The sequence below is a fragment of the Gopherus evgoodei genome, chromosome 3 (genome assembly GCF_007399415.2).
Source record: "Gopherus evgoodei ecotype Sinaloan lineage chromosome 3, rGopEvg1_v1.p, whole genome shotgun sequence".
Lineage (NCBI taxonomy): Eukaryota > Metazoa > Chordata > Testudines > Testudinidae > Gopherus > Gopherus evgoodei.
In genome coordinates, this window is record NC_044324.1 from 141,075,819 (window position 1) to 141,101,054 (window position 25,236).

The window sequence follows — 25,236 nt, forward strand, 5'->3', positions numbered from 1 at the left end:
CCGCAGCTTCCCCCACCTGTCGCGGGGGGGGGGGGGGGGGGGGCGCGCGGCAGAAAGGAACCACCTTGAACATGCAAGGGGGGGAGGCGCACGCATGCGTGCTGAGAAGATGGTATCTGCCACCGGGACCTGCTGTTGCTGGGGCGCCGTTGCGCTGGGCCAGCTCGTGCTGCTGCTGTTGGGGGCGGCCCGGGCGGCGCTGGCCCTGACCGAGCACTACCCGGCCCTGTCGTTGCTCAAGCAGGAGTTGCACCGGCAGCAGCTGCAGGGCCAGGCTGGGGGCTGCCCCCAGGCACCGGACTGGGGCGAGCAATACTCGGCCGAGTGCGGTAAGTCGGGTCGGGCAGCGCCACGTCCTGCCCCGCTGCCTGCTGGGGGAGCTGCCGGGCAAGGTCCAGCGGAGGGGGCGCCCCAGGCTGGCGGCAAGGAGGGGCGCCTGGGAGGGGTTCCCCCTTGTCCTCTGTGTGGGGGCGGCGTGTCACCGGGCGTGAGTGCGCGTGGGAGGCGCGCGGCGTGTTACCGGGCGTGGCGGGGGGACGCGCGTGGCGGGTCCTGGGGCGTGAGTGCGCGCGGTGGGTCCTTCCTGTCCGTGGCTCTCGTGAGGTGGTGGCCGCCAGTCATTCCTTGCTGCCCTCCGCCGGGGTCCTTCCTCCCAGCCCCGGGATGGGTTTCATAGCTACTTACCCTACGAGCAGTGGGTTTGCCCTGTTTTGCTTGGCAGCATTGGCCTCTCTGCCATCTCCCTGTCTCCGCGGTGCCATGAGCCTGGCAAGCCTCTGAGGTGAGAGGTGAATGGTCAATACCTTGTTAGGTACCTGTCACCTGAAGGCAGTGGGGTCATGTGGACTTCTCCCCTCCTTTGACTGTATCTTGGAGAAGGAAGGGGTGTGAGCGATAGAGGCATTTCTGGTGAAATTCACTTCTTTTCTGTGCTTTGTGAGGCTGGGATGACCCTGGAGGTGACTGAAAGTAAAACAGGAAAAACAAAGCACAGATTGATCTCTTGTCATAGGGACACTGATCAATTTCAGATAGAAGAGAGAATTTTGGCTCAGATCCTCTCAGCTGCTTTGCATGGGCAAACATTGCAGGGCTTAATTTGGGCACAAGTCCATGAACATGAAGAAATTTGTAGGCTCTGGTCCTTTAATTATAAGAAATGCTGGTGATACAGCCCTTTTTTTGGATAACTGAGCTTCAGGTAATCAAGATTTAAATATTCAGTGTAACGTATTGTTACAGCACTTTTTGTATAAACTGTATTCCTAACAAACACTTTAGAGTTGTATAGTACATTTAAAAATTATCAATGATGGTACCAAATCATGACTTTGGCTGTTGCAATAAGCTAACACAAAGAAAAAAGTTTTCAGTTTTCAAAAGGCCAACAGAAAGTGTGAGTCCTCTTGACTGATGTCATTGGTTCTAATCCAAAATGAATGAAAAGAGAGCTGGCAGGTTTGCTAAGTGCAAATACAGAGCCTGTGCAAGCCTGAATTGTGTATTTGGTGGTGTGGAGATTTGTCAGCTCCTTATTTGTTAGTCTGTTGAATAGGATTTAGTTTAAAAAAACAAAAAAAAATTGTCTTGCTGGTAAAGTTAATGTTTCACTGATTTTATTTGTTTTGTTGTTAATAAAGAATCTGCTTAATTTAGACCCTAATCTTGCAAAGGTTTAAGCATTTGCATAATTTTACTCGCATGAGAAGCCAGCAGTGAGACTTAAGTTCTGCATACACTTGAGTCTTTGTAGGACGTTCAGTATAACATTTGATCGTAAGCACGTATTTATTCATCCTTTGTGACTTAGATATAATGCACATCACTTACAGGCAATACATGTGAACAAAACCAAATGAATATAGAAATATGAAAAAAAGAAAAAACAAAATCCAGTGTAATAGAGAAACTGCCAGATTTATTTATGTAGCTTGTGACTTCCCAGTGTTGTTTTGCGATATGTGTACTGGCATATCCTGCTAAGGTTATTTAGAGAAGTTTAAAACAAGTTTAGCAAAGACTTGTGAAAAGATTTTTGTCTGTATATGTAAATATATATATTTGGATATGGAACTATATTTGGCTCTGCTCTTAAGACTGCTGCCCTTTAAATTGTTCATGTAAAGCATCCACCTTATAGCAAATGGAAATGGTTAGTTCAGGGGTCGGCAACCTTTCAGAAGTGGTGTGCCGAGTCTTCATTTATTCATTCTCTAATTTATTGTTTCGCATGCCAATAATACATTTTAACCTTTCTAGAAGGTCTCTTTCTATGTCTATAATATATAACTAAACTATTGTTGAATGTAAAGTAAATAAGGTTTCAAAATGTTTAAGAAGCTTCATTTAAAATTAAATTAAAATGCAGAGCCCCCCAGAGCAGTGGCCAGGACCTGGGCAGTGTGAGTGCCACTGAAAATCAGCTCATATGCCATAGGTTGCCTACTCCTGGGTTATTTGTTTGTGTTACTGTAGCACCTAGGAGCCTTAGTCAGGGACTACATCCCCATTTTGCTAGGTGCTGTAAAAACACAATACAAAATTGGTCCACGCTTCAAAGGGTATAAAACACACAATTCTTAGCACTGTTTGTTTGTTCTCCATTCCAGTGTACTGCTGTTTCTTATGTTTATAATGAAATAGGTACTTGTATGACAGGCTGAATTAGGATTCTCCAATGGAGAGATGTTTGGAAGATGAAAATGTCGATGTACTGGTTGGGATATAGCTTGTATGAAAGATGTTATGCAAAATAAAACGTAAAATGGTAGTTCATGATTAGTTAAACTAATAATATCAAGCAAAGAGTTCTGTGGCACCTTATAGACTAACAAACTTGTTGGAGCATGAGCTTTCATGGGTGAATACCCACTTCATTGGATGTGTATTCATCCACGAAAGCTCATGCTCCAACACGTTTGTTAGTCTATAAGGTGCCACAGAACTCTTAGTCTGGATCTGTAAAAGTGGCAAACACGGCTGCCCCTCTGGTACTTAATAATATCAGGTACATTAACATTAAGTTGAAAGTTTTTCTTCCTTATGACTGCATTGATCATACAGTGACTCCTTACTGATTTACTATGAAACAATATCTATGCTAGTTTTAAAACCAGTGGCACACCAATCCATTGTCAGCTGTTTACAGATCTTTCAGTTTTCTGGTTAAATAAATCAATAATTGGAAAAAGCTCTCCTTTTGGCTAAGAGGATTTGGTTTTCTGAAACTTGTCCACTGCTGTCATGCTCCATCAGTTCCTGTCTCTATTGTAGATCCAGTATGGCTTCTCCTCTGGTTGGATTCTCAACTTTGTGGTTCATAAAGTTGTCTTCTGCGTAACCTAAGAAACAATTTCATGCAAGTTTGACAGTATTTATTAACCTAAAGATTTATGGGTAGTGAAATCCTTCCATAAATAGAGTAATCTTAGAGTTTTGAGAATCTTGTAAATTGGTTCAGAGTTTCTTTTTAAAAGTCCTCTCTATACTGTGATTTGTAACAGATAGTCCACTCTAATTTTTCCCTTGTATCCTTATGCAAAGAACTTAATCATTAAACACATAGTAGTTGAATTGTAGCTCACTGGCATAGTAAATACTTCTGATGTAATGGCATGCCACTCCACCCCCTCCACCTTGATTCTTTATGCAGATTAGACATTTGCAGGAATTACTGGATTAAACTTTATAGCATGCATTAGGCAGAAGGTCACACTAGGTGATCATTGTAGTTCCTTCTGGTTTTAAAATCTGTGAATCTTGGACTCCTCAAACAATGTAATTCCTGTTATGAGAATCATCCCACCAAGTTTCATTTATGGTTCATTTAGAAACATAACTTCATTTTCTACCAGCAGTGACTAATTTTTAGTTACCGTTCCAACTTGTGTTTTATAACTAGACTGTGTTGCTTTTTGCTCGCACGTGCGCGCGCTCTCTCGCTCTCTCTCTCTCAATTACCTGATTATACCATTTTTGTTTGAGTTTTATAATCAGGACACACAAGTAAGATGTTTCCTACAATAGTAAAGAGGAGGAGCAACAGCTTAACAAAATTGAAACAAGAAGGCTGTTACAGAGTTTTTTGCATTTCCACTGATCAATATTTTTTAAAACATTGCTATTTGCAGTAGATAAACAAAGGATTAATTTTATTTCTTGCACATGTGGTAGAAGTCTTTTGCCTTCTTCAATATTTCAAACTGGTGATATACCAATCTCCTAGAACTAGAAGGAACCTCGAAAGGTCATTGAGTCCAGCTTCCTGCCTTCACTAGCAGGTCCAGTTTTTGCCCCAGATCCCCAAGTGGCCCCATCAAGAATTGAACTCACAACCCTGAGTTTAGCAGGCCAATGCTCAAACTACTGAGCTATTCAAACTGGTGAAGAAGATTTTTATTTCAGTTTCTTTTGTAACCCTTCTGCCCCTCTGAATTGGCAGCAACAAGGGCCAGGTTCAGTATCCAGGGGTTCCGTTTCAAAAACACAGTGCATAACCAGCTCGAGCCCCCACCCAGTGACCTGGGACACTTACATACCACACCCCCCTGGGCACCTGTAGGAGGCAATACTTCCCCTCTTGCAAGCACGGAGTCTGAGTGTAGCAAAATCCTTTTAATAAAGGAAGGAAACAATGCGGCATCCCATTGGAGAAACACCACAAACAGGATTATAACACAAACCATAAGCAAAAACCCACCTCCAAGTACGTTTGGCAATGTCCTTTCCCTCTTAAGGTCTTAAGCCCAATCACCCCAAAGTCCAACAATCTGGAAGTCTCTGGTCAGTGCCACCCCAGAATTCAAAAGTTTATCTGCAGAGTTTTACCCCCCCAACCTGGGTGGAAATGGAGGGGAGGATTAACACAAGGTGTTAAGGGGCACCTTACGTGGGCCAGGGCCAACTGCTCTGCCTCTCTGTGGAGTTCTGCTGCAGCCTTCACCACAGCCAGCCCCACTACACCAGCTGTGCCGCTCCTCCAGCCGTCCCTGCAAACCGCTTCACTCCACTCACTGTTCCATGGGCTGCTCCAACATGCTGTAAACTGCTCAACTCTGCCAGCTGCTTAACAATAGGTCTTCAGGCTCCTCCACTAGTTAACACAGCACTCAGTGATCTCAGCTCAGCTCTTAGTAGGGGAGCCCTGGTGCTGGTGCACCATTGGCCCAATATGAATTCAGCTCAGCAGTCTCTAGATGGACTCCTAATGGAATCAAAATTAACTCTACTCTTTAACAGTGGAGAGAGGGGGATGTGCAATTGGTGTTCCAGGCCCTCAAAAGGGGCCCATACCATCAAGTACACACACCAGTCCCCAACCTCTCTCCATTCACTGGGTTTTGGAACCCATGTCCCTTGTCTGGCAAGTGTCACTTAATTTATATTGAGACATCTCTGTCATAAAGCAGTCTCGTAGTTCCTCATTCACATAAACGGGTGGCAACGCTTTATTTATCCTGCCCCAATAACAAAGAAATTGGGAATCCCAGAGCTGTCAAAATAACCATCACAGGCTGCCTTGGGCTATGCTGGGCGTGCCCATGCAAATACCCAAGATTTCACATCCTGAAGTTCTTTCCACACTTCCCATAATTCACCACCAGATGTCAGGGTAGAGCTGTTATGGTATAAATCCCCACTCTGAACCTTAGAGTCCAAAAGATGGGGTACCAGCATGAATTCCTCTAAGATTAATTACCAGCTTAGATCCTGTAGTGCTGCCACCAACCAGGACTTGGAGTGACTGGTACACTCTGGTCCCCCCAAAACCTTCCCTGGGGACCCTAAGACTCGCACCTCCTGGATCTGAACACAAGGAAAGTAAACCCTTTCACCCACCGTTGCCTCTCCCAGGCTTTCCCTCCCTGGGTCACCCTGGAAGATCACTGTGATTCAAACTCCTTGAATCTTAAAACAAAGGGAAATGCACCTTCCCCCCTCCTCTTTTCTCTCCCTGTCTCCCACCAATTCCCTGGTGAGTACAGACTCAATTCCCTTGAGCCTCAACAAGGGGGAAAAATCAGTCAGGTTTTAAAAAAGAAAAGCTTTTAATAAAAGAAAGAAAAAAAGTAAAAGTTGTCTCTGTAATTTAGATGGTAAATGTTACAGGGTCTTTTAGCTTATGGACACTAGAGAGAAGCCTTCCCCCCCAGCACAAATACAAATTAAAATCCTTCCAGCCAAATACACATTTGCAAATAAAGAAAACAATCAAAAAGACTAAACCGCCTTTGTACTTGTACTCACTATTTGAACAGAAAATTAGAGAGCCTGTAGGTACGTCTGGTTACTCTCAGAACCCAGAGAGAACAACAGACGAAGAAAACACACAAAACAAAGACTTCTCTCCACCGAGATTTGAAAGTATCTTGTCTTCTGATTGGTCCTCTGGTCAGGTGGTCCAGGTTCACTGCTTGTAACCCTTTACAGGTAAACGAGACATTAACCCTTAACTGTCTGTTTATGACAAGAGCTCATCCTGACTCTGCTTACACTTATATCTGTCAGTCCAGTTAACTGTAGTCATTAAACTCTGTAATGCCTCAGATTCTGTTTTGATATCTACAATTAAGCAATGTATATTTTTTCTTCCCTTTGCTCTCCCCCACTTCCTCACCCCATTTACATACTCTTTCTTCATGTTAGACTTTCTATAATGCCTTTCACTTTAATATCTTAACTGCTACTTTTTCATGTTTGTGTCCCATCCCTTATTTTTACCATTTTTTCTACTCGTCTCCTTAATCTTTCTCATCTATCCCTTTCCAGTCTTTACCCCACTATTTGCTGGCCAGCATACCAGCCACCTTTCCTCCATCTGAGGGCTGGACGTAGACCCATTCTCCCTAGGACCTGAATGTGCTGGCTCAAGGAGTGAGGGACCAGATAGTCTGAAACTGACATGCTCTGCTTTTCCCAATCACTTTCACACTTCCTCCTCCTTAGGTTTCCCCCTCCTCATCTCCTGGTTTTCTCCCCATTCAGCTTCTCTGTGCTACTACTCTTGCACACAAATTTTGGGTCAGCTCCATAGGCAGAAATAGTAATGAAAGTAACTGTATAACAAGGTTCACATCAGCTACTGCACTTCTTGCCATCTCTCCTGGAACAAACATGATGTATGGAACATATGAACAGTCCTACTCTATGGGACTGCCTTGTAGAGGAATTTTTAAAAGGTGGGGTTGGCATGAGGAAACATGGCATTTGCATGATCTGGTACACTTATACCCTGCTTAAGTATAACAGTTCAAGTAGACTATCCAGAGATAATTCAAATATTTGTTTTTGCAGATTCACCACTTTTGCACTTCCATGAGTCAGATTGTGAACTAAGAGGGTCTTCCTCCTGTGAATCTCTGCTTTCTCTCAATACTGAAAAAATTCTGGTATGCTGTATACTATTTTATTATGTACAATAAGAATGCTAATTGGTTGTAGATGTGAGAGAATTGGGTTTGTGTATCTAATTACTAGATGTCAGAATTATTAATAATATTAAAAATTATTATTATGGGAGACCATGAGACACTACTTTTACCTAAAATTCATTTTTTTAAGTCCAAAGGCCAAATGGCATTTTCTGGCATTGTTCTAAACATGCCTAACAGCTTAAAAATAAGCAGTTAGTTCACCCAAAACAGTAACAAAGTATTCATAAGCATATGATCAGTATACTTACTAAATAGACTTGACCACGGGAAAACTATCTCATTGTGATGTGCTCCAACATGATCGAGTAGGGTCTAACAAAGAAACCTCATGTTCATAATGTGATGAGTCATTCCATATTCTTTATGAAAATATGCTTATATGAATGACATAACTGAGATATACTTTATGCCAGATGGCTCATGTGAGATATCATTAGAAAGGTTATGAATTATTGAATGCGATTATCCAATTTGTATGCCTGTATCATTTCTGTATCTGAAGTTAGGAATATTGATTATGTATCTGTATTCCTACTGTGCTACTTTGGGTGACGCCCACTGCTAACACTTCAGGTGCAACAATGGAAAAGACAAACAGGGCTGATGACTCATCAGCAAGGACAATGAGCTGTGAAAAGCTTAACATTCCTGTGGACACTCCATACTGCCACTGACTGAGGGAGGCTGTGATACTACAGAGTCAGGTGGTCTTGTCACCTGATGCTAAACATTACCTAGGAGGGCTTGTAACTTTCCACTGTAAGGGAAGGGGAGAGGGCGGTCAAGCTTGGGAAACAAAGGATTCCCACTGTATGTAAATCCCTTTAAGGGTGGGGAGGAAGGCAAATAGGACTCCTCTCCCTGGCCTTCTGCCCAAGAGGAAAGACTGCAAAAGGGAAGGCAAGATGGAGAGTTCAGACTGAGACAGGGGTCCAGTCTGAAAAGGAATTTAGCTGGAACAGTGAACCACAGAAACTTTGCAAACTGCCTGCAACAATATCTAGGGTGAGAAATACTAGCTGTAACCAATTTCTTTAGTGAAACTAGCTTAGTTTGCGTGTTTGATTTCATTTACTGAGTAATTTGCTTTGTTCTGTTTCCCTTTTTACTACTTAAAATCCTGCCTTTTATAGTTAATACAATTTATTTTGTTTATTATTAAATCTAGTTTCTGTAATTTTCTAACTGGGGTAGGGTGGGGGGAAGCTTGCACACTTCTCTCTGCATTGTGGGGGGAAGGAGGGAGGCAATTTCATAATATCTCTTTGGGTCTCCACCCCAAGGAAGGTGGACATCTGAGTGCTGGAGCAAGTCCCTTAAACTGAGTCTTCCCAGAGCTGATCTGCAGCTGGGTGTAGACCTGCCTGTGTGTGTGTTAGAGGAGGTTTTTAGAGTCTGGCTCACCATGCTGGCAGAACAGGTAGACTCTAGTATCTCAGCAGGTAGCTTCCCAAGGGGTCCAACTTGTCACACATAAATTATGTCATCGCCAATTATTGATGTCCTCTAAAAAACAATTTGAGACAATTCACTCTTCATTCCAGTCTTAATCCAAATAAGATTTTCTTCCCAAGGCCTTTCCTCTCCTCCTCCTTGCTGACCAACAGTTTTTCTATTGCAGCTGGGTCCATATATGTTTTACTTTTAAGAAAAAAGAATAAGAAGTACTTGTGGCACCTTGGAGAGTAACAAGAAAGCTTACGTTCAAATAAATTTGTTAGTCTCTGAGGTGCCACAAGTATTCCTTGTTCTGAAAACTTTACTTTTAAGATAACACTGGTATGTGGGATGGGAAAGTTTGTTGGCTCCTTTTAAGACAGTTTCCTTTTGTCTTATTTAAAACCATGTGAAGTCACACCTGTTGGTCAGAGGCCTTTTTTTTAGAAACTTCCCTGTATTGTATTAGATATTCTTTGAACCAGACAGCCTCCCTACCTCATTCCTTCTAGCCTTATAACTCATTATTTTCAAGGCTTTCCTTCTACTTGCTAGTCAGGGCCTATCTTTATAACACACACATTTTCTTAACCAAACGTAAGCTAATTTTAAATTCTTTAATTTCATATTTATCCTGCACTACAAATTAGTTCTATGTAGAGGGAATTTGTACCAATCGTTTGCTTCTATGGCCACCTGCTCTTGGATCAATATACTATACAAGAAAAGTGCTCATGAAAGACAGTAGATTGACAACTTTGGATACTTAGGACATCTACCCTGGAACTAATGCTACCACCAGGCCCGTGCACTGCTTATTTGCACTCTGTTAATATGTCTCAACTCTTTTCAAGAAATGCTGCCTCTGGAAGTAATGGATTAGTGCACGCTCTTCATAGTGAATCTTCTGCTTCTGAGACTGCCAAAGGTGCCAGGACCTGGTCTGACACCACAAGAGCATTTAATGTAGGACTCTATCAGTAACTAATGTAAGTTACTACAGAATGGCCACTATTAACTGGCAGTGTAAAAGGAAGAAGTTATGTATCCCATTACCTGTCTCCTAATCAATTCAGTCACTCTACATCATATTTTGTTACATTGCAAGTGTCATCATCTACTATCATTACACAGAGAATTCTGAAGGGACAATTTCAAGATTTAAAAAAAAAATCAGTGTTTTATAACAATAATGCTGGCTACCCAACTTTTTATTAAAGATCAGAGTAGTTTTAGAGGATTGTAGCGGGGCGGTGTGGCTCCCCTCCTCCTCAGGGAGGGTTGAGCGCCGGAAGGGGCAGGGCCACAGGGCACTGGACCTGCCCCTCAGAGGGTCAGGAGGCTACCCAGAAGTATAAAAGCCGGCTGGCGGTGCTCAGTTGGAGCCCAGCTGCCGTTGGAAGCACACCTGCCAGAAGATGCTCGTGGCTGGGAGGCTCCTGAGGCCCAGGGCAGTTGTCTGGACTGGCCAGAGCTTCCCCGCGCCCGCTACGCCGAGGAGCTGCCGGAGCTTCCCCGCGCCCGCTACGCCGAGGAGCTGCCGGAGCTTCCCCGCGCCCGCTACGCCGAGGAGCTGCCGGAGCTTCCCCGCGCCCGCTACGCCGAGGAGCTGCCGGAGCTTCCCCGCGCCCGCTACGCCGAGGAGCTGCCGGAGCTTCCCTGCGCCCGCTACGCCGAGGAGCTGCCGGAGTCGCCCCATCCCTGCTGTTACCCCGAGGAGCAAGCCTGGCCGGACTTCCCAGAGGTACTGCCGGATCTACTACCCAGCCCCAGCCAGGAGGGGCCCATGCTACTGGACTTCCCAGGGGCCGACGCCATAGAACAGGTAGAACCAGGGGGGGAGATTGGAAGTAGCCCGGGGGCAGTCGACCCCAGTCAGGCTGCAAGTGTACCTGAACCCATGTCAGTGTGTTGCAGTCAGGAACCCCACTGACTGTTAGCGGTGATAGCCGCTACTAGGGCCCCGGGCTGGAACGCAGTGGAGTGGGTGGGCCTGCGTTCCCCCTGCCACCCGTACCCGGGTGGCAGAATCCCCCTCTCCCCTGCCTAAGGAGGCCATCAAGTCCAGCGACTGACTGCTCGACCCTGAGCCACGAGGGTCTGAACCTTAGTAACTGTGTGTTTGGTGCCCCGCCTGAACCAAGGGCTGGGCCCCCTTTTACTGTGCCACTGCTCGGTCCTGCCCCAAAGGGCTCGAGCTGCCTGAACTATTGTTGCTCAGCCCTGAGCCAAGAGGGTCTGAGCCTCTATAACTTTGTATTTGTTGCCTCACCCTATAGCAGAAGGCCGGGGCCCCGAGCAATTGTGTAGCGTTGCTCAGCCCTGAAGAAAGGGGCTGGCGTAGACGATGTGTATCGAGGCCGGTGTGGCTCCCCTCCTCCCCAGGGAGGGTCGAGCCCCGGCCGTGCACCTTTACAAGGATATATGATCTCAATGTTGTATAATGGTCACTGACTTTGTGGAATCTCTTATTTCTGTAGTATATCAGCGAGAGATAGTGTCATGGTGTGTGTGTTCACAGGGGAAACTGTTCTAAAAAATTGGTCATAGCCTGTGTAAACATGCACTCTGAGGGCTTGGCTACACTGGAGAGTTGCAGCGCTGGTGAGGGGGTTACAGCGCTGCAACTCAGGATGTGGCCACACTTACAAAGCACAGCCAGCGCTGCAACTCCCTGGTTGCAGCGCTGGCTGTACACCTGGTCTGCCTCGGGTGTAGCGATTCCAGCGCTGGTGATGCAGCGCTGGTCAGCAAGTGTGGACACCACCAGCGCTTTTATTGGCCTCCGGGGTATAAGGAGGTATCCCAGCATACCTTTTCAGCCACTCAGGTAATCGTTTCACACTCCACTGCCCTGGGCTCAGCTGACCCCCCCCTTTAAATGCCCTGGGAATTTTAAAAATCCCCTTCCTGTTTGCTCAGCCAGGTGTGGAGTGCAATCAATCAATCAATCAATCAGCGACCATGCCTCCACGCCCCAAACGAGCCCCAGCATGGAACAGTTCCGAGCTGCAGGACCTCATCAGTGTTTGGGATGAGGAAGCTGTGCAATCACAGCTGCGCTCCAGCCGGAGAAATTATGTTACCTATGGGCAGATATCAAAGTCCTTGCTGCTAAGGGGCCATGAACGGGACGCGTTGCAGTGCAGGGTAAAAATAAAGGAGCTGCGCAGTGCCTATTGCAAAGCTGTGAGGGAAATCGCCGCTCAGGAGCTGCCCCCACGACCTGCCGTTTTTACAAGGAGCTGGATGCCATACTTGGCTGTGACCCCACTACCAATCCGAGGAGCACGATGGAGAGTTCAGAGCAGGGAGAAGTGGGGGAGGGTGTAGAGGAAGCGGAGAGTGAGGCTACTGGGGTGGAGGGAGACACCCCAGAGTCCCAGGAGGCATGCAGCCAGGAGCTCTTCTCAAGCCAGGAGGAGGCTAGCCAGTCGCAGCAGCGGGAAGTTGCTGGTGAAGAAGAAGCAGAGGAGCGTGTTCCGGGTAAGCAGATTTTATGTTTTGGGAGAGGAGGGTTTGGGTTATAGCTGCCTGCATGCATGCCTAAATGTGGAATAGCCCACTGATTTGCACTATCAAGTCTCTGTAATTGGCCTCGGTAATCTCTTGAAAACTTGCAGCCAGAGCGTGGGCAATGTGCTTGCGCAAGTTTATAGGGAGAGCCACCGTGGTCCTTGTCCCGGTCAGGCTAACTCGTCCGAGCCACTGTGCCGCGAGAGGTGGGGGGACCATTGCTGCACACAGGCAAGCTGCATAGGGACCAGGGCGGAATCCACATTGCTGTAGAAGACCCTCCCTCTCTTCCCAGGTAACACGCAGCAGTGATATATCTGGCAGTAGGAAACCCTGTTGAGAATGTAGGGATACTGCTCAGTGCAGGTTGGCAGCTTCCCGGCCCTCCCCCCCCCGTGCAGGTCGGCAGCTTCGCGGTCCCCTCCCCCTTGCAGGTCGGCAGCTTCGCGGTCCCCTCCCCCTTGCAGGTCGGCAGCTTCCCGGCCACACCCCCCCCCGCAGGTCGGCAGCTTTGTGGTCTGCCTCCCCCCCCCTGCAGGTCGGCAGCTTCGCGGTCCCCCCCCCTTGCAGGTCGCCAGCTTCCTGTTCCCTCCTGTCCCCTGTGCAGGCCCCCAGCTCCCTCCTCTACCCAGTGCAGAGAAACCCCAGTGAGCCATCAGGCAGTTCCCCTTCCCAGGTGAAGTCGGGGCAGAAACACCCCATTGCTCGCCATGCCTTTGCTTCCGTGGCCTCTCTGTGCTATGTTAGGTATATGGGAATGATGCTGCAAAAAGTCTACAAACTCCTTCACTGTGTGATAATAAACAATGTAGCCTCTGTGTATTACATGTTTCTATCTATGTTTTTTTAAGTGACTTTGAATAATGCAGCCGGATCACCGCCTGCCCGTCGCTTGCAGAACTTGAGGAAAAATCTGCGAAAATCAAAAGAAGAATTGATCAAAGCAGTTATGAATCAGTACGCCAGAGAAAGTAGGAAGACGCAGGAATGGAGAGAGAAAATGCATGAGTAGAGGCAAACAGAAAGCAGGAGAAAGGAATTGGCTACCAGAAAAACCTCGAAGCAGTTGATAAGCCTCCTGGCTCGCCAAACTGACTCTTTCCAGTCTCTCGTAGCCATGCAGGCAGATCTGTACCGTGGTAACCCACACCCCTCCCAAAGCTGTCTCTCTTGTTCCCCAGTATTTGCACAAAACACCCTTCTCCAGCAGCCTGTTTCTTACTACCCCCAGCTGCCCCCAACACCTGTACGATCACCTACTAGCCCTGATAACTACAATCCTTACCCTGTGCACTCCACCCCCATGACACTGCAGCATATTAATCCTGAAGTGCAGCAGACATTGAACAGCAATCCAAACAGGACATATTCAAACCTCTGAATGTACAGTCCACCACCCTACCCCCCTGCCCTTTTATGTATTGTATTTTGAATAAAGGATTTCATGGCTTTTACAATAGTTATTATTGCAGAAAGTGGTAAATACTGTATCCCAAGGGAAAAACGAGCACAGCAAAGGCACCAAACATTACTGTTGGCTCTCAGCATCAAATTGCTCCCTTAAGGCATCCCTAATCTTTGAAGCCCTTTGCTGGGCCTCTCTAGTAGCCCTGCTCTCTGGCTGTGCAAATTCAGCCTCTAATTGTCGAACCTCGGAGGTCCATTCCTCACTGAATCTTTCACCCTTCCCTTCACAAATATTATGGAGGGTACAGCACGCGGATATAACAGCGGAGATGCTGCTTTCCCCCAAATCTAGCTTCCCATAAAGACAACGCCAGCGAGCTTTCAAACGGCCAAAAGCACACTCCACAGTCATTCTGCACCGGCTCAGCCTGTAGTTGAACCGGTCCTTGCTCCTGTCAAGCTTCCTTGTATACGGTTTCATGAGCCATGGCATTAAGGGGTAAGCGGAGTCTCCAAGGATCACAGTGGGCATTTCGACGTCCCCTACTGTGATCTTGCGGTCTGGGAAAAAAGTCCCGGCCATCAGCTTCCTGAACAGGGCACTGTTCCGAAAGATGTGTGCATCCTGCACCTTTCCAGGCCATCCTGAGTAAACGTCAGTGAAACGCCCACGGTGATCCACAAGCGCTTGGAGAACCACAGAGGAATACTCCTTGCGATTAATGTACTCTGATGCCAGGTGAGGTGGTGCCAGAATAGGAATATGCGTCCCATCTATTGCCCCTCCACAGTTAGGGAAAACCATTTGTGCAAAGCCATCCACAATGTCCTGCACGTTCCCCAGAGTCACAGTTCTTCTTAGCAGGGTGCGATTAATGGCTGTGCAAACTTGCATCAGCACTATTCCAACGGTGGACTTTCCCACTCCTAACTGGTTCGCCACCGATCGGTAGCTGTCTGGAGTTGCCAGCTTCCAGATTGCAATAGCCACCCGCTTCTCCACTGTCAGGGCAGCTCTCAATCTCGTGTCCCTGCACCGCAGGGTAAGGGCGAGCTCAGCACACAGTCCCATGAAAGTGGCTTTTCTCATCCGAAAGTTCTGCAGCCACTGCTCGTCATCCCAGGCTTGCAGGACGATGTGATCCCACCACTCAGTGCTCGTTTCCCGAGCCCAAAGGCGCCGTTCCACGGTGCTGAGCATGTCTGTTACTGCCACAAGCAATTTACTGTCTTCAGCGTCAGGCGAATCAATATCATCGTCTGACTCCTCACTGTCACTTTGCAGCTGAAGGAATAGCTCCACTGCTATGCGTGATGTACTGGCAACATTCATCAGCAAGGTCCTTAGCAGCTCGGGCTCCATTTGTAACAGAAATCGTGCTGCAGACTCACAATGCCGCCAAACTGCTCGGAATGTGTAGCAAAGCACCACGGGGCGTTGGAACAGGAAGCGGAAAGACCCGCACCCTTCCATCCCCTTCCCACAAACCACAGCGCCAAAATGGGACGAGGTGCTCTGTGGGATAACTGCCCACAATGCAACATTCCCAACAGCGCTGCAAGTGCTTCAAATGTGGCCACACTGCAGCGCTGGCCCTACACAGCTGTACGAACACAGCTGTAACTACCAGCGCTGCAGAACTGTAAATGTAGCCATAGCCTGAGAAGACTATCTCAGTTGGAAGCAATCACTCTTGGGGTAATTTAAAAACAAAAAAAGCCTAACTCTCCTATGTAGTGCAAATTGCCCATTACAGTTCTCAGACTAATTCTTTGTTCTGTCACCACAGCAGTTATTTATTTGGTCAAATCTCCTGATTGACCTAGTATTTTCAGGAGTACTTGTGGCATCTTAGAGACTAACAAATTTATTTGAGCATAAGCTTTCATGAGCTACAGCCCACTTCATCGGATGCATAGAATGGAACATATAAGAAGAGTATATATATACATACAGAGAAGATGCCATACCAGCTCTAAGAAGCTAATTCATTATATATCTGATAACAGGTCATCTTACCTTCAAGTCAGTGGCACTGCTATGGGCACCCACATGGCCCCACAATATGACAACATTTTCATGGCTGTCTTAGAACAACGCTTCCTTAGCTCTCATCCCCTTAACGCCCCTACTCTGCTTACGCTACATTGATGACATCTTCATCATCTGGACTCATGATCATCTTGATTATCACTACAAAAGTTTTTTTCCTGCTGATAACAGGTCATCTTAATTAATCAGCCTCTTACAGCTGGTATGGCATCGTGTGTGTGTGTGTGTATATATATATATATATATATATATATATAATGTAAAAAACTCTTCTCATATGTTCGATCATATGCATCTTACGCTCAAATAAATTTGTTAGTCTCTAAGGTGCCACAAGTACTCCTGTTCTTTTTACGGATTTTGTATGATGGATTTTCTATGAACAAAATCTTTTAGTTCATTCACTAACTGCCATTGACACTCTAGCCCTGAAAAGTATTCTTTTGTAAATGTACCTTAAACATAATAGGGAAATCAAAAAATGATTACCAGCAGTTTGGATTTCTAACTGTATCAGGGTGTTTTGTGTAGCTCTAATTTCCTAGTTGAGATAACTATTGAAATATTATTACACTTGATCCTGTTGTTGATTCCAATCTTGTATAACAAAGAAACCATACCAATCTTATCATAACTGAGGCATCAGATTCCAGAAACTGAAACAATAATACAGAGACTATATGAGAATTATAGCCTTTTCAATAAGAAATGCCAGTCTCGGTGGATAGGGAATTATTGCAATAAAGAAACTGATATTCCTGTCAATAAAACCCCAATTAAGTATCGGTCACTATTGATTTGCTTTCCCCTGAAGATTTTTTTTTTTTACCAAAGGTAACCAGTATATATTGGCATTTGAAGAATGCTAACAGTTTCTGGAAAAGATTTTTCTTCCAGCCAATACTATGGCTCTAGCATGTATTGGGCAGTGGCTCTCTTGTGTAGTTTAGGCAATGTTTGTTCTAGGGTGTGGATCATTCCATTAGTGAGGCTAAGATTTAGTTACAGGTATTTTTAGTAAAGGTCATGGACCGGTTACGGGCGGTAAACAAACATTCACAGCCCATGACCTGTCGATTAGTTTTATTATATAAATACCTCTGACTAAAACTTAGCAGCTCCTGTAGCTCTGGGAGCCCCAGGACACTGCTGCTGTGGGGCCCAAGCCACACCTGCTCCTAGGCCCTGGGGACCGTTGCTTGGGTGCTCCCCCGGGCTGCACCTGGAACTGCTGCTTGGGTGCTTCCACCGGGCCAGCTGCCCAAGCAGGGACCAGTGCAGCTTGCCCAGAGACTGCCTGTGGGACCGCTACTCAGACCTTCCTCAGGGCCAGCTGCCCAAACAGCGGCTGATGCAGTTGACCCTGGGACAGCCTCCGGGACTGCTCCTGGGACCCTCCTCGGGGCTGCTCCTGGGACCGCTGCTCAGGTGCTCCCTGGGGCCAGCTGTACCGAGCTGCCTGAGCAGTGTTCGGTGCGGCTGGTGGGACCGCTGCTCGAGGGCTCCCCAGAGCCAGCTGCCCTGGGACCGCCTGAGCACCATCTGGTGCGGCTGGCACTGGGATCAGCCACACCCACCATTGCATCTGCGAAAGTCATGGAGGTTGTGGAAAGTCACGGAATCCGTGACTTCTGCGACCTGCATGACAGAATTGCAGCCTTATCCATTAGTGCCCATTACTCAGATGCACTGTGGAGTGAAACTTTTTAATGTAACAATTCTGTGCTTGTCTTGAAGGGGACAAGAACAAGGCTGAAGCCTTTTGCTGGAGAGGAAAAAATAGGAATGAAGTTGAAGACATGGGTGAGAGAGGGACATCTAAAGCAGCAGAAGAAAACTGAAGTGAGAGAGAAATAAGGAAGATCAGACCTGTCTTTCACTTGCTTCTTGACATAACTCACTTTTGGAAGTCTTTATCAAATGAGCTGTTATATTTAAATTCTTGAGTGCATCCAGTGTATGATACTTCCCTTAGAATAATTTAGATGAGCAGTAATCTAAATATGGGTAGCATTTACTTCAGTAGCAAAAATCTTTCACCCAATTTTGGTTAAATTCTTCATCATCTTTTTTTTTTGTAAGTTTTTTAAAATTTATCAATGTAAATGTGGTTACAAATAAGTAAAACATTAATCTTGTAGTAATGCCCAAAGGCCCCAGTCAGGATCAGGCCCCGTCGTGCTAGGTGGTGTACAAGCATGCAGGACAAACCAAAAAAATCAGACTGACTGATCAAGAGCTTCAGGATTGTGTGTCCTCTGTACAGTGGGATTTGCTTTTGATACTAAAAATGTTGCCCACGTTTCTTTGATTCTTTTAGAATTAATATGCCTTAAATTTCTCTCAGCCAAAGATTTAGCTGCATTGACTTCAACAAGAAAAATTGGAGACAATAGTACAAAGTCTTTTGGATTGATTGTTCAGCTACAGCTACTTCTGGCTACAGTTTTGCTCCTATAGTCCACTTAAATGCCTTCAGTTGTTTTGTGTGGTGTTTGCTGCACTGTATACTTACGTTGTGGCAAAACATGGCAGATTTATCCTTGAAGTTCTGACAACTGGCATAATGTGAGCATATCTTGATGCTGGCAAGAGTTGGGACTCCTTGGTGTATACAGTTATTGTGGGCAGAGAGGCAAAGACTTATTATAATAGACATTTAAAGATATCAAGTAGAGAGTTGGTAACTTTGGAGGTCCATCTTTTTTGTTTATTTGGTAGTAATTGTATAGTTCTCTTTGTAAATGTAATCTGTAATTACATGACAGTGGACATAATCCATCTCCAAAATAAAGGATTCTGATATATCTGCAGCAAGATCCTAATCTGGGTCCATGTTGCAACAGTTCAATCAGCAGTGTTCTGTCATTTACCATTTCTGTTTTCAAGGTGGCCAGACATGACCCGTTGACTAGACATGTGTTGCTCTGAATGGTGTGTGAGGGATATAATATGTACAACTCCTAAATAATGAGGTAGCTAACATATTAATGAAGCTATCTAATAACTTCTATGATCTACATTTGGGGGAAGAAACATGAGACCAGATCCACAGCTGATGTAAATTAACTTAACTTATTGACACTCGGTTATGCCAGTTTACTCCAGCAAGGATCAGGTACAAGATCTTTAGATCATTTGGCACCCTTTCTTCTCTACAGCTTTGACATAAAAGGAACTAAACCACTTAAAAATGTACTTGAATTAAATTATAAAGATTACTGGCCCAAACATCACATACTTCATTTAAACTTGATCCATAAGAGGTATGTTTGCGTCACCATTTGAGAAAAGCATCATTGTGGCCCTAAACTGCAATGGGAGTTCTAGGCAAGACTCAAGGAATCAGTGAGAGTTCTCTGTGTGAATCAAAGGTGTTTATACTTGTTTGGACATCTCCATGTACACTTCATTTTCATATTATCCTGTTCTGCAGATACATTTTCTGAAAAAAGATTTTTCCAGGCAAATCTGCTTTTGTGGTCCCTACTTTCTTTGCAATTCCAGTATATATGTTTTAATTGTAAAGGCATGTAGTAGTGACGAGATTAACAATGCCAGATTTAAAAAAAAACATCTTAATGAAACTTCTGTCCTTTTCTTATTGGGTCTGTTTTCTTATGTATTCGTTTTGTAGTCCTTCACTCTTTCTTCTCACTGGACAAAGGGTAAAACTTCCGTTCCACTATGTAATATGTTGCTTAGGGACATTTCCATAATTCAAGTTAAAATGGGATGTATACTATAATAAGGACATTGTTTTATATTTTTTGATTTGTCCTACGGGTATGTACATTCATCTGGTATGTTAAGTTGGCTGTAGTATCAGAGGATAGCAGTGATATCTGAAAAGCAGTTTATCCCCTCACAAAACGTTAGGAATAAATTTTAGTGCCTTTTTTCAGTTTTGTTATATCATGGATTTTGCTTTAATAGTAGTAGTTACATTGATGTCAGATCCTCTTTTAAGGATTTAAGCCTTAAATTGTCAATGCCAAATTCTGATTTCGTAGGATTTTTTTTTTTGCTACTGTCAGTTAAACGTTAAAACCATAATGTTTTACAGAGCCAAGCAAAGTCACTTGCGGAACAAAAACGATTCCCATTTGCCTCTGATAATGACAACACAAATGAAGATTTGGGTAAGATAATTATATAAGGTTTATGGGGCGGTTCTAGATGCCACTCAGAGGCACAATGTTTTGATACTGTAACATTATAGTTGATAATTCTGATGGATGCTTTAGTATCACTTTTATCACTCCTTTCACAATAAAATTTCAGCCTTTTGTTTTTGATTATGTGGAAAGAACATCATGTACCTTTTTTCCCCGTAGTACTTCTTTCTACTCTGCACAGTGGGACATTTCACCATTCATTTGGTCATGCAAATGTTAATAAAATATTTTCCCAAACCCTGTTTAACACCCATGAACTCTTCCTACTCTCTCTTTCCTGTCATGGCTGATAACTTAAGATTTTTCTGGATGTTTGAGAGAAGCCTTCTCTCAGGTGAACTTGCTGCTCCATGGAGCTTGGAACTGCTGTTTTTCCTACCTTTTCTAAGTCTGATAGGCAGGTGGGAGGTTCTTGTGGATTTCTTTCTCTATGCAGTCTACTTGTTGGCACCCTCTAGAAGTGCACCTGGTGAACTGCTGTGACATTGCTCTACAGTCTTCTGCTTCTGTGCTGAGAGGCAGGTATCTTCTAAACAGGTATCTGAGGGAACCCTGTGCTGCTGAGGTTTTTTAGTTTTTTTTTTAATTGTTTGCCATTTTCTCTCTCTCGCTTCAGCTTGGTCTGTCTGGTAGGGGGAAGTTCGCGGGAGAATTTTGAGGAAGGTTGGAGACTTCCTTAGTCTAGCAGTAAATCTTCAGCCCCTCCAAGTGGTTCAGCATTTGCCACATGGGAGCCCAGGTAGCAATGTCAAAGGAACTCCATTCCCATGTTTGGCTCCATGGCCTGTCATCCTACCTGCCCTACTCCTCCTTCAGGTAGATCTTTTTGGGAGCATCTTCTTAGGAGTTTCCTAGATGTCTGGTATTTTTCTGAGCCAAGGTCCTTGTATTTGTGCTTATTCTGCTCCAGTAAACCTTAGGGGAAGAAATGTGAATTGTGTCGGGACTTCTTAAAATGTGGGCTGCTCATATCGCCTACAACATTCTAGGCAGTGTCTTTTCATTGTTTTGCTCCTTTCCCCAATCCTTCTCTTTTCCACAAAACTAGTGTATTCAATTATCAGTCTGCCCTTATGTGACAATAGTTTATTACCTTGGGAATGATTGTAATACCATATGAATGATGGCTAATGAAGTAGATTGAAGAATCTGGCAGAGAAGGAGGATAAATGAAGAAAATGCAAGGAGCGTTTCTAATTGCCATTGGGTCCCTTTCACTCCACATACTGCAGCAATACTGTGTGCAGCCTCACCTGCTGACTGATTCTCATGTGGTATATGCATAGTGAAGATTTTTATATGTATACAAAGGCATATCCCTACATAGTATAAACAAACACTTCACTCTGCTCAGTGCAGACATGTTAATAGTAGTGCAGGTTGGGTTAGGCCCCCTCCTAAACCAATTCCCAGGACAAAATTAAGAAATGTCTCCCCACAATGACAGCACTGTCCACCTGTATGGGTAGTTTTTCTTTCCTTTACATCAGCAATGTCACCTGAATGTGTTTGCTTTGCAAAAGACAGGTTCTTCATGACAGAAAACATCGTGATTGCTGTTAATTAGCACCTTTGTTGGCAATCTCAGCTGAGATGCCAAGGGTTGAAGAGGCTGAAGAATGGTTCTCTTGTCCCTAGAAATGATCCCTCCAAGTCAGGGTTGGGAAATATTGGCATGGGAAAATCCGTATTTGATCTCTACCTGTTCTGTGGATAAATGGGTCATTGTTCCCTAAGGATATATATCCAGCACCTTTCACAAACACTAAACTCACTGAAAAATATACTACGTATTCTAGGTATTTATGTCATGGTGATAGATGAACATGTTAGAAAAATGAGTTTTGTGATAAATGTAGATAACCTTAACAAAACTATTGCTTTCATCTTGCTTACTAAAGGATTATTTAGAAATTGAGAAGTAGCCTGAATTCCTACTGTCTTTTTCTGACTCCTCCTGTGATAAACTTAGCTGGACTGTCCCAAAAACAAATATTTTACTGAAAGCCTATGTCTGCCATACCTCTCCACCAAGTACTGCATCCTAAAATAAACTTAACATGTTGAGTTTCTATTAATAACTCTTCTGATGCTTGAAAAATAAAGCCTTGGTAACTCCTTTTAGCAATACAGCTGTCAAGGTAAACTAGCACACTCACAAAAAAGTTTCTGATAACTTTAGCTGTCTTAATCTCTGCGATTATAAGATGTTGTGAACAAACAAGCAAACTTGTACCTTAGGCTACTACAGCCAAATTCTGCAATTTGATGGGCACATGCAGTTCCCATTATCTTCAGTAGAAGTTGCATCTGTGTATCCAAGAGCAGGTTTTGGCTCTTAAACTTTATTGAAGAGCTTACTGCCAGACCTATTTAGAAGACCTACTAAAAGTGTTTTATCATAAATATAAAATTTTCATCCCTGATACTTGCAGCATAAATATTGCCATAGGTTGAGACTTTTTCTCCAATATAACTATAAAAGGTAAGTTATCTGAACCATTCTAAGAAGTTTTGCAATCTTCTCCAAGATACATGACGTACCACTGCTGAGTAAACAAGTGGGGGAAAAAAAACAGTAGCCTCTCATGTGAAGTATTGTTTTAGGTAAGTATTTGCAGTTGAAATACTGTGGACTACTCTTTATACCAGATCCCAAGCTGTGGAGGGCAGGTATTGCTCTTCAAAAAGAAAATAACATTGTCCACATGCCCCAACATTATACAAGTGCAGAAGACAGGATTAGGAAAAGCCACAACAAAAGCCCTCTACTTTCTAACCTATCATCATCAGTATCTCCCAGTGTGGACCTATCTTGTGTATCGTCTAGACTCCAAGCTCCATAGGACAGGGTCTGCCTTTGTGTCTTACTCTGCACTGACCACATCAACACTTAATATTAAGCAAAAATTCAACTAATCCATGTGTAATAATGTCTACCATCTGAGGATTTCAAACTGTTCTTTGATGGCTAATAAATCTAGCCTCACAATATCTTTTTATGATATGGAGAAAATTTTACACATAAGGTAACTGAAATAGGAAGGTTAGGTGCCTGATTTTCAGATGTTCTGAGCACCCACGTCTACATTTGTGGAGCTGCAGGCACTCAGAACCTTTCAAAAATAATCCCTAAGTGACTTCACTATTATACATAATAAACCTGCGTCAGAGACAGAATAGAACCCAGGTCTGCTGACTCCCTATACTGTGCTTTAACCATCCTGTTGTTTATATTAGTCACTCACTTGCTGGAACGTTAAGATTTCAAAGTCAAGCACTCTAAAGTTAGGAAATGACAGAATTAAGGTTATATCAGTCCTAGTCTCCTGGCTCCTTGTCCCAGACTCTTTCCCTAACCCAGAGGTAATCAATTATTTTTTGTCAGGGTCCAGACTCCAGAGAAAATAATACAAAAATAATAACAATGATGATGATTTTTTTTTTTTTAAATTCAGTCTATTCTAAAGCATCTAGTGATCCTGATTTGGCCCCCATTCTGCCTATTGCGTACCCTTACCCTAACTAGTCCCAGTTCTCCTTCTGCACCCCAGCTCATTGTCAGCTCATCTCCCATTCCCCTGATGCTGGTTCCTAGCCCCAGTCTTTGTCCAGCCAGTCCCAGTCTCTTCTGGTTCCTCATCTGATCTGTATTTCCCCGTCCCTGTTTCCCTCACCAGCTCCCATCCTCCTTGTCCAGTCAGTACCAGCCTCCCCTCCGTCTTACATTCCAGCTATCCTTGCTTAGCTAGTCCTAGTTTCTCTTCTCTGCCCCCAACCTAGGGTTGCCAACCATCCCGGATAGGCCAGGAGTCTACCAGAATCTGTATCCATCTCCCAGTGGCTATTGAAAGCAATCTGGGAGATTTTAATAGGCTGATAAAAGTCCAGTGGCAGCGCAGCGGGGCTAGGGCAGGCTCCCTACATGCCCTGGCTCCTTGCAGCTCCCAGAAGCAACCGGCATGTCCCTCTGGCTCCTAGGCTACTAGCCTTGCCTATAACTGATAGCATCTAACAGCTATATTTGGGATTGGGATCCCCTTGTGCTAAGTGATTTACAGTAAGATACTTAATTTACATTTTGTTAAATATGACCACATTTTAGAATATTTGAAAAACTGACACGTTATCTGTGTTGTTTTTATTTTAATATTTGTAATCTTGCTTTGCCAGCAATTGCCTACGTGTTGATTGGCAGCGGCCTATATGATGAAGCAATAAGACATTTTTCAACAATGCTACAGGTAACTGTTCGCTTGTTCTAGTTTTGTAATTTTAAACTTAAAGATGATGAACCTTGAAATCAATCACTGAGGAAATTGGTTTGTATAAAATACATATTGTTATAAAATTCGATCTTAGAACCATTATAGCATTTGAGGCTGACAAAGCAGATAAAATACATAACTCTTAATAAATCCCAGGACTTAAATTGGAGAGATTCTGCTATCAGATGTGAAAAAGAATACAATGGATAAATGAGGTTTTAAAAAAAATCTCATTACCCCAGTCTCCTAATAAACGAGTACACCTCTACCCCAATATAACATGACCCAATATAAGGCGGGTTCGCATTCAAGGTGGTAAAGCTCTGACACGCTGCTCTGAGCAGCATGTTAAGGGTGCCAGGCCAGGGCAGAGGGTCTCGGGGGGGGGCGGGGGCAGTCAGGGGCTTCCCTCCCCCCAGGGTCTGGGGCACAGGAGCTGTGAGGGCACTTTTGGGGGCCCCGCAGTCCCAGAGTGGCCTGGGGGATTAGTGGGGGGCCGGGAGCAGCCCACTCTGCTTCCCTCGCTCTGGCCCCAGCTGTGTCGCTCAGGAGGGGTGGGGGGAGGCTTGGGGGAAGGGATTTCTCCCCCCCACTCACCAGCAGCAGCGGAAGCGGAGCTGCTCAGCCCCAGCCTGCTCCACTCCGCCAGATCCCAGCCTCAGCGCTCCGCTTTCTGCCACAGATGAGTATGGGGGATGTCCTTTCCCTAACCTCACCGGCAGCGTGAGGCGGAGCGACGCGGCCCCAGCCCACTCCACTCTGCCACCTCCTAGCCGTGTTGCTCCGCTTCCCGTGGGGCATGTGAGTGCGGAGGGCATCCTTTCCCTAACCTCCCCGCACTCACTGGTGGTGGGAAGCAGAACAGCCCAGCCCCAGCCAGCTCCACTCCACCAGCTCGCAGCCGTGTTGCTCCGTCTCCCACCAGGCAAGTGAGTGCAGAACCT

At 44.9% G+C, this 25,236-nt stretch overlaps 1 protein-coding gene across 7 annotated transcripts in view; it reads left to right on the plus strand.

Annotated features, from left to right (window-relative positions):
- The first annotated feature begins 70 nt into the window (after positions 1 to 70).
- TTC13 (tetratricopeptide repeat domain 13) overlaps positions 71 to 25,236 on the plus strand; it is an 80,012-nt gene continuing 54,846 nt past the window's right edge. For 6 of the 7 annotated variants that reach the window (XR_003999662.1, XM_030556846.1, XM_030556847.1 and 3 more), the window contains exons 1-4: positions 71 to 329; positions 7,294 to 7,388; positions 19,913 to 19,988; positions 24,198 to 24,268. Coding sequence is in view for 6 of the 7 variants with exons in the window: in XM_030556846.1 (XP_030412706.1) it covers positions 95 to 329; positions 7,294 to 7,388; positions 19,913 to 19,988; positions 24,198 to 24,268 (477 nt within the window). In the remaining variant the exon portion in view is untranslated. Of the gene's footprint in view, positions 330 to 7,293; positions 7,389 to 19,912; positions 19,989 to 24,197; positions 24,269 to 25,236 lie in introns of those variants that run through there. The other variant, XM_030556850.1, reaches the window with a different exon arrangement.